This window comes from Arachis stenosperma, chromosome 1, assembly GCF_014773155.1.
Source record: "Arachis stenosperma cultivar V10309 chromosome 1, arast.V10309.gnm1.PFL2, whole genome shotgun sequence".
Classification (NCBI taxonomy): domain Eukaryota; kingdom Viridiplantae; phylum Streptophyta; class Magnoliopsida; order Fabales; family Fabaceae; genus Arachis; species Arachis stenosperma.
In genome coordinates this window covers 7,257,093-7,267,608 of record NC_080377.1, presented here as the reverse complement: position 1 = coordinate 7,267,608, position 10,516 = coordinate 7,257,093, and the positions used below count along the sequence as shown (strand labels likewise).

The following is a 10,516-nucleotide window of genomic DNA, read 5'->3' as shown; positions in this document are numbered from 1 at the left end:
ACTCGCATCTCTATAATATTGTATGAAATCAAATATAGTTATAATAATAGGATGAGGAAATAGAAACATGTGACTATGTGAATCCGATAAAGGCTATAATAATTCTTAACCTATGTAGTTGACAATTGATTTCGTGTGGTTAATTTTCACTTCTTCCAACACCAATTATTGGTCATAGAAATTCATTTTTAGACCCAAGCTATGTTGGTGATGGGCATTGATTGCTTCCTTAAGGTACCAGATTTAGATGTTGTTTTATTTGGATTTATTTATTTATGATAAGTATGGTGCAGTGGACCTAAATGTTATGCATGGGAATTGGGATGCTCACTAAAAGACTCGAGGATTTTTCCTCTCCCAATATAAAAAAATCGAAATTTTATATAAAATAAATAATAAATTAAGTACCTAAAATATAAAATTATAACAAGATTTAAATTGTAAAATCATTAAAATTGATTGACTAATTTAAAATATAATATTAAAAAATTTAAGAGTTAAATTAAAATTCTAACTAATATATTCTCGAAAAAAGAACTTTATTTCTTTCAAACGAAATTAAGATAAGATTAATTTGTGTTTTTTATTTTTTAATTTTTAAAATTTTATAAAGGGAAAAAAGTGAAAATAATGGATAAAAAATATTTCATTAATGAAGTACTTGAAGGGAGTAACAATAACCTAATACATTTGCTCAACTAAAACACAAATTCTTTCATGGATAACAAAAAACTAATAAACTCAGATCCCCAAACTAATTATTTTCTTCATTTAATTAAAAAAACAAAAAGTAAACAAAACAAATGAGTAACATAAGAACACCATCAGCATCACACACTTGTGAATCCTTTATTCCAATTTTTCCAAGACTAGTTCCAATTAGGCATAGATAGAAGATAGAAGATTGAATTAATGGCCATTAGTGGCACCATTGGTGGTGGCAGCACCGTTCTGAGGTTCAACCTTGTTTGGTTCCACAATGTCAGAAGTAACCAATTTGGTGTTAGCAGAATTGTGAATTCCCCATGCTGCCCTTCCTGAAGGGTCCATGTTGTTTGACCATTCAGGGAACCAACTTAGTGCCTTTGGTGTGCAACATGCAACTGTTGGTTCCCATGGAATTGTCAACCTAGCCGGTTGCTGCAAATACAAATTCAAAATTAGTATCACATATAAGAATTAGTAAAACAATAATTACTATAAAACATAAATGTTTAACTAAAAGTGATATATATATATATGAATTTAAGCTTTAATTGATTATTGTTGAATTGTCTAAATCACCTTAGGGAAGATCTTCTCAAAAATCATCCTGTATAAGTAAGCTTCTTTTGTTGGAGGAGTATGAAGTGGGTAGGTTCTTGCAGCATTAAGCATCATAGTGTCGGTAACCTGTGATATTAAGTTGAAAAATCAATAAAATATTATTGAAGGTAGAGAAAACATTAATTAATTTCAATTAGCATAATTAAGATAGATTAAGATTTACATGACTAGCAGCATGTGCCTTGAGTGCATCAATCCAATTATACCCAACTCCATCACTCATTTGCTCCTTTTGCCTCCACAGTATATGCTGTATATAAGATTAATCATGCCAAAAAAATGTTATTTTTCCAATGTCAATAATTTATTCTTTATTTTTATACACAAAACCCTTAGGATATGTTTAACTAAAATACCTGTGGAAGATAGGGACGTTCTTTGTCATCAAAGGCGTTCCTAAGAATCCATTTCTCAATTCGTCTTTTTTGTCCAGACTGATGAAAATGTTCAAATAATAAAAATTTTGAAGCAGTTATAATAATCTATTAATACTAACTAATTAATAAATTAACCACACAACAAAGTAATTAGAAAATATATATTAATTACCAGCTTGTTATCAGGATCAATACCCATGACAACACTAACAAACTCCTTATCCAAGTATGGGAATCTAGCTTCAAGTCCCCAAGCTGATGTTGCTTTGTTTGCTCTTAGACAATCATATTGGTGTAGCGCTTTAATCTGCACATGACATGGTATCAGTCTTTTTATTCCGAATCCCGTTTGAAGGATCCGGTGGAAAATATTATTTAAATATAGTTATTATCGTATTTTGTGTCGACATATCAGGTTGATGATAAGAATATATAATACCTTGCGACAACTTTCTTGGTGGAGTTCTTCCTTGTTTGGTGCCTTATGGAAGTACAAGTAGCCTCCAAAGATCTCATCAGAGCCTTCTCCAGAGAGAACCATCTTGATTCCATGTGATTTAATCTTACGAGATATGAGATATGTTGGTATGCTTGATCTAACTGTTGTTAATTCGTATGATTCAATGTGGTAGATCACATCTTCAATAGCATCGATTCCATCTTGAGGAGTGAAGTGAAATTCATGATGAACAGTTCCTAAGTAATCAGCAACTTCTCTTCCAGCCTTCAAATCAGGTGAGCCCTGCTCATAATAATAGTTAAGATATTGAGACATATTATATTAGGTAGTTTAGTTAAATATATCAAATTATCTAATAATTTTTAATTATCAATTATCTTTGTAAAAAGACATTTTTATCATGATCGAAGTGACTAGTTATTCGACTGGATTAATTGAAAATAAACCAGCAAATTGGTCAACTTCAAGGTGAAAACCAATTTTGAACTGGTTAAAAATCTGTGAACTAATTGAACCGATCTAATTCTTTAGTAGTTAATCAATTTAAACTAAAAAAACACAAAATATTTTTTTAAGAAGTATATATTTTATATATAAATATATTATTTTATGGTTAAATTATATAACAGTAGATTTCATGGTTAGTTTTATATTTTATTATATCTGATTTAATTTTGATTAAATTTCGATTTATATTTTAAACCTTTAAATCTTTAGTTCCACCTGTCTAACCTTGATCTTCATAGTAATGACCTTGCTAAAGGATTGAAATTTTGCTAATAATAATAAAAGTGATGAGGTACATACCTCAAGGCCAATGCAAAAGGAATGAATGGTAGTTCCCAATTGTTTGCCAGCTTTAGTTTCAGCCAAGTAGCGAGAAGTGATGGAAGCAACCAACGATGAGTCTAAGCCTCCCGAGAGTAACACACCAAAGGGCACATCCGTCATTAACCTCTTTACAACTGCCTTCTCCAAAGCATTTCTCAAAACCATGGGATCATAAGGTGTTGTTGGAATCATCTCAGAGAACCAAACAGGATTGTACCATCTCCTAAATCCTCTCTCTCTGCTTGAGTACAAAGTACCAGGTTGAAACCTTTCAAAATGTTCGCAATCTTCATGCATCGTTTTGTACTCAGATGAAACCCACACTGACGCTGAAACACAATCAAAAGATAAAATTAAGTTAGATCGATAAAAGATGAAAACTCATCTTTCGATTTCAGGTGAAGTTGATAACTGAGAGTTGTTAGATGATTTGATTGATTTGACTAAATTTTTATTTAACGGTCCTCAACTATCAACTTCACGTGAAGTCGGCTGCACTTGAATTTTCACCTAATCTAAAATAGATTATTTGTGTAATAATTTGAATAATTTTGTCAAATTTTTTATAAATATCAAATTAGTTTAAATATTTTATGATTAAATATAATAATTATCGATAAAAAAAATTTGGAAGTGAAATTAATAAAGGAATTTGTGGTAAAATTACCGTCTTCTCCCCAGCCAATGTAAAGGGAAGTTATCCCAATTGCATCACGCGCCACTAAGAAGTGGTTATCGCGAGTGTCGTACAGCACAAAAGAAAATATGCCATCCAACATGTCCACAAAGTTCTCCCCATACTCCTCGTACTGATAGTAATGACAAGTATTTCAACAATTTCGTCTTAGATTTAATTCTAAATATTGAAGAATATTATTATTAAATTTTATTACCAGATGTGCAATGACTTCACAATCACTGTTGGTGCTGAAGGTGTGATTTGGCAACTTCTTCCTTAGCTCTTCATGATTGTATATTTCTCCATTTGCCTGTATATATATGTTCATGAAATAATCTATTACTTTTTGCTATCATAATTATTTTTTATTCATATTAGTAATAATTAGTAGTGAAACTTCAAACAAACCTCTATATTCATAGGAATATAAGATTGGAAAAAAATGATGGAGAACTATAATATTTACCCCAATAATGATAACAACGTAATTTCCTCTAAATGCCCTAAGAATGTGTTTGTTTTTTGATATTGTGTCTAAAATTAGAGAACTGAGTATTGTATTTAATGACTAGAAACTGAAATTAAAATTATAATTTTAAAACACGAAATTTTAGTCTTTTTTAGTTTTTTTTAAAAGTAGAGGCATATGAAATTAAAATTTTTAAAAATGGAGATTAAAATTTTAATAATTTTTTTAAAAAAATATTTATTTAATTTTTTAAATTCTAATTTTTTTAGTCTCTATATTTGTCTTAAACCAAATATGTTACTAAGACATAATTTAGTCTAATATATTTTATATCAAATACAATATAAAGACTTAATTTAGTCTCTATCTCTCTATTTTTGTCTCTCGATCTCTATTTTTCAATTTCAATTTCTTTTTCAAACATAATCTAAAAAAGTATTAGTTAAAAATACCACAAAAAATTCCTTAAAAATTAAAAATATTTTTTATATTTTCGAACATTAACAACTTAAAAAAGTTTATTATTATTATCTTCTCAAGTATTCTTGGAACATTTTTTTAGTTAAATCCAAAAGATAATCGATGTATATTGTAAAGAAAAAATTATTTTAAAGTATTTTTTTTATGTTTTTTATAGTATTTTTCAGTGTGACAGATTAAAGACTAATTTGTTGTGATTCTGAGATTCATTTAAAGATTTATCACTGGCCAATAAATTACTACATACAAAAGATAAAATTTAAACTCCTAATATTTATTTAAAAATATATTATTTTTCAAGTTAAAAAAAATAAATATGTTCTTGTTGTATGTGAATTAATTAGTAATGGTGGCAGAATAGTAGGGCCTACCACAACAGCAATAGTTTTGTCTTCATTAAAGAGAGGCTGATCCCCAGAGGTTAGATCCACAATTGCTAATCTTTGATGAGCCAAATAATTACCCTTGTGTTGGAATATCCCAATCCAATCAGGACCACGGTGCTTCAACCTATATAAAAACATTAGGATAATCAATTTCCCAAAATGGAAAAAATTAATTACAGTACCAAAATGGTAAAGTAAACATGTAGCAGCAATTATTGATGAATCCTCACTTCCAAAGTAGATATGCTATTACATAATTTGTCTAAAATATTATTATATCCATAGATTCGCCTTGGTTAGCTTCAAAGTCAATATAGTGAGCATATATTGCAACGAATCTTTGACTAATCTAAGTTACAATAAAAATAAACAAATTAAGGTGTCTCCGCTATTTCCTTAAAACACAGAAATGAACATAATACCATGTTTAAAAAAAAAAAGAAATAAACATAATACTAATAGTATTGTGAAATATATAATGGATTTATATCTTTCACATATATAATTTATGTACTTTTGGATATCTCACATTATTATTGTAGTATATATCTTACACAAAGTCATATAACTACTACTTTTGTAACCAAAAAATAAATAAAAGAAAAATATAAATATAAATCGATTCAACTATCCAAAAATACAACTATGTTATGTATATATTAAAATCAGTCACTAAAATTAATTACTAGTATAAAATATATATTGAAATATAAATATATATTAAAAAAAAATTAAACCACACATGTATTTATACATAAATATATTAGTGACTAATTTTTAGTAGCTGATTTTGGTATTTAAATAGTATTTTTGTCAAAAATAATAATGCACTCCTACCAATTGCTGTTGATAGTTTAGAACAATGTATCAAGCATGGAGGGAAAACGGGAAGATGACATATATATAGTTTTAACTTCTGATTCGACAATAAATGGTTGATCTAACAAATGAATTAGGGAACACATCAATAATAATATGAGAAATTAGAAGGGTAATGATTATTTTGCCTTTGAGCAAGGTGGATTATGCGACTCCTTTTGGCAGAGGAGTCATCAGAGCACCAAAGACAAGCAAGTATCCCACACATTATTGTTGCTAATAAGAGAAATAATTAAGTAGTAGTAGTAGTAAGATAGATGTTCTCTCTTATTTCCTTTGAAAAAGGAAAACAAGAGAGAGAGAGAGAGAGAGGGGAAGATGTATGTGTATGTTATTTGCAAAATGTGCGGAGGGATATGATGCATTTATAGGACAAAGAAGAGACGATTTGAGAGTGAAAGAGAGCAAGTAGAGCCAGAGGACCTCATCACCTCATCAATCATTGAATAATGAATAGAGAGAGCGTTGTTATATTATGTATGTGTGTCTCATCTTCTGCCACTTAACCTCATCACCCTTCCCAATAATGTTAACGTTGCTTTCAGTCATTTCTAAATATTTTCTGAAATTGTTATTAGGGGTAGTATAAATAGGATAGGGTTTGGAATCTTAATCTTATCTGTAGGTTGAAATTTTTATATAAACTCAATCGTATCTTATTTACGGGTTGAGAATATCTCAACTCTAACCTACTTGTTCTTAACATGCAGGTATCCTACCTTACTCGCGGGTTATAAAAAAAATGTAACATTATTATATAACTTGATGATAATTTAAAATAGAACTGACTTTTATATAAAAAAAGATATTAAATGATCAATTAATGATCTTTTTTTAGTGGCTAAAGATTTTTTGCATTTAGTGAGAGATTTTTACTTCAACATCCACTTGAAATATATTTTTTTATAACATATACATATATAGGGTGCAAGTTGGTAGGATAAGATTGAAATTCAACCCGCATCCTACCTGACCCGCACCCTACCCTACCGGCTGTAGATCGATCCGATGAGGTCGGATTAGATACCCGCGGGTAGGGTGCATGTTGCCACCCCTAAGTGTTAACAAAATAGTAAAGTTTTTGTTGAAAATGAGATTATTTGGTGTAATTTCAAGTGGATGGATTTTACAGGTGGAGAATCAACATATAGGGTGCGTATTGGACACGTGTCATCATCCTGACAATACATAGGATTCGTGTTGGACATATGTCAATATTCTGGTCAACACGCAGAATATTGTTTGACACTTTTTTTGTCCATCCACAATACTAAAATATATTTTAAATATTAATATCCAACTAAAATATCATCTTCATCTATATTAAAGATCATTTCTGGTTTGTTATTTTTTTTAAATTAAACTGAATTTTATAGTTATTTATACAAATTAATTAATTAAAACTTTAAAGTTGTATTAGAATATATATTATTTAAGAAATTGACTAAGACAACATCTATAAAATTTTCGATACCTCTTTTGAGAAATATTTTAGGGTTGAGTCATTGTACTCATCACTCTAATAAAGGTTGTGAATTTGTCGAAATCAAACATCAATAAAATATGAGCAAATTAGTGTATGTAAAAGCTATAAAAAGTTAAAAACCTTGTTGCATAAATTAATTTTAGAATTTACTCGAATGGACTAATTAAATCAACTAATGTCACTGTATGTAGTTGCACTTTTGCCTGCCGGTGCCACTTGTGAATTATTTTTGTCACATTTATACATTTAAATATTAAAAAAATGGAATGCAGGAAGCGAGGTGGCAACAGTATAATCAGAAGAGATAATGATAAATATGGGCGAATAGATCTGATTTGTCATATCTTTCAGCAATACACACATGACACATTCATTGATGTAATTATTAATTAACGTCATGATAGGTCAATTATAATTATGATGACAATAAATTTGAGAACTAATAATAAAGATACGAAAGGATAATAGGTGAATGTTATAATTTACTATTGTGTTTAAGTAATTAAAAAAATAATATTTAATAAATTTTAAATAAGTTATTTTTTATTTTAAATATTTAATTTTTTATTTTAAAAAGTAAGTTTAGAGAATTTAGATAGTACAATAAAAATATCATAAAATTTTATCAAGATAATATTAAAATAAATATTATATTTAGGGATGGCAACGAGTTCTATAAGAATGGGAACATGCTCTCTATTTTCTGTCTTGTCTTTTAAAAATACTCCTCATCTTCGTCCTGTATCCGTTTCAGGTAATGGAGACTCCATACTCATCGAATATTTGGATACTTGCAGGTCTCATGAATTTTGAAAAAAAATTATAATACAAACGTCAAAGTCAGATTCCCATCAATTTAAAAAACACATCTATCAAATTCGATTCTTTCTAATTAATAATCTTTTTAACAATTTTATTCAGATCTACTTCAAATCAAAGGATATACAATTAGAACAATTTTTATCAATGAGAATAATTTTCATCAAATCCACATATATTTAATTTGTCCAACAAAAAACTTAGAACAATAACTATTAGGGTTTAAAATTGATTTACATGCAATGCACTGATGGAGGCTGCGGACGGCAACTGATGAGAAGGAGACGTCTACAATGGCGAATAAGAGCCAGCATGAAGGTGTAGTCGGCGTCTGAGCAAACAGGAGGCGACAATGATAAAGACGACGACGATGACACCCAACGATCAATGGTGCTAGAAGTGATGACGAGTCCTCTAAAAGCGGCAAACTACAGAGGCCGACGAATCTAATAGAGCTAGCGACAAGTGAAGGCGGCAACGAATATGCTGGAGCCAGCGACGAGGGAAGTGGCGACGAATCTGATGGAGCTAGCAATGACCCTGCTCGGTGACAGTTCGCGACTATGACGGTGTCAAGGCTGAGAGGGAATGAGTGTGTGAGAGACTGGGTAGTTGAAGGTGAGGGGAGGGAAGGAGGCAGAGAGAGACAGGGAAAAAAAATTAGGATTTCTCATAATATATAAGGGATATTTTCATCATTTTACACAAATGGGTATCATACGGATACCCGTAGGGCGAGGATCTCCTCCCCCGCCCTTGGCCCGTTTAATTAACGGGTTCCCTTCCCCCACTCCTGTGGGTAGAAAAACCCCATATCCATCCCTCTATGTGTAAATTCCTATGGATATCCACCCAACTAGAAAAAATTGTCATCCCTAATTATATTATTAGTCTATTAATTATATAATATCAAACCGCCACAAATAATTTTATTTTATTTAGCGACGGTTATATAAATAGTGGTTAGAAATCGCCTTAAATTCTAATTTCCGTGCTTTAAAAGACGACAATTCTCAAACCATTAGTAATTTATTTTGCGGCGATTTTAAACTGCCGTAATTCGGTACCTTTTTTATAGTGAAATAACTTCGTTTGCAATAGAACATTTTTAATTTAAGTAATTTTGAGAAAAGTAGAATTATTTTTTCCTATTTTATTTATTTATTTATTTAATTTAATTTTAAGTGGAGGCAAGAAAATCTTCAAATTGAATTTAATATGCATGGATATGGTTCTATTAATTTGTTATGCCACACAATAATTTTTTTCCCATACATTTGGTGTGCTTTAATTTGTTATCCGATATTATTTTGTTAAGTGTCTCTAATGAGAATAAGATGAAAATTGAACATTTGTTGTTCTTCATGATGCTATATAGCGATGGTTGTGGTCGCTCGTGTTTATATACATACGTAAACTATCACTGAGATATAAATCTTAAAAAGTACAATATAACATATAAAGTTCTCTAATAAATTTTATTCATTATAATATGCTTTTACTAAATTTTATATAAAGTATATATGTTAAATGCATAATATACATGCATTTTAATGAAAAAAAAGTGAAGAAGATAATAAAAGTCAGAAGAGATTAAAAAAATAAGGAAAAGAAAAAAAAATAATAATAATAATTAAGATATGTCTACTGATTAATCAAATTTTTTATTAAAATTTTAAAATCTAAGAAGATGTCAAATAAATAAAAAATATCTTGATCTCTATTTATAAAAATAAAAGAAAATATCCAAATTTGTGATAATACTAAAGGATCAAGCTCGAATCAATAATAGAAATTGACTCAAAAACCTTAGGTTTAACGGAATCAATTTAATTTATGTTGGATATATTTATTATGGAGGCTATATACTTATTAAGAAGAATGATAGAGAAATATCATAACAATAAAGTGATCTACACATAGTGTTTGTTAACTTCGTATAAAGTTATATATGATAGGATACCAAGAGAATTTTGTGGAAAGTTTTGAAAAGAAAAGAATTAAAGATTATATATATTTGCTGTAATTAAAGACATGTATGATGATATTACAACTAGCATAAAGATCTAATATGGTAAAATAATTTTTTTTATTGGTATAAGATTACACAATACTCATCTTTAAATCAACACTTTTCCACATTAGTTAGAGATGCTTACCAACTATATTCAATAACCCGTATCATGGTAGATACTCTTTGTCAATGATATTGTGTTTACAAAAATAATATTTGTATATCAAAATGAGCTATTAAAATTAGTCATTAGTATATTTGTGTATAAATATATGTGTAGTTTAATTTATTTTTAGTGTGTATTTTATAT

At 29.1% G+C, this 10,516-nt stretch overlaps 1 protein-coding gene across 1 annotated transcript; it reads right to left on the bottom strand.

Moving 5' to 3' along the window:
* Window positions 1–628: 628 nt before the first annotated feature.
* Window positions 629–6,249, bottom strand: LOC130962632 (asparagine synthetase [glutamine-hydrolyzing] 2-like). Its single transcript, XM_057888821.1, has 11 exons — window positions 6,016–6,249; window positions 4,994–5,132; window positions 3,888–3,983; window positions 3,662–3,803; window positions 2,971–3,323; window positions 2,143–2,445; window positions 1,876–2,010; window positions 1,683–1,760; window positions 1,490–1,576; window positions 1,285–1,392; window positions 629–1,140 (listed from the first exon to the last, which is right to left on the bottom strand). Exons 1-11 carry the CDS (start codon window positions 6,093–6,095, stop codon window positions 910–912), a joined length of 1,752 nt encoding a protein of 583 aa, XP_057744804.1. The 5' UTR covers window positions 6,096–6,249; the 3' UTR covers window positions 629–909.
* Between the last annotated feature and the right edge of the window lie 4,267 nt (window positions 6,250–10,516).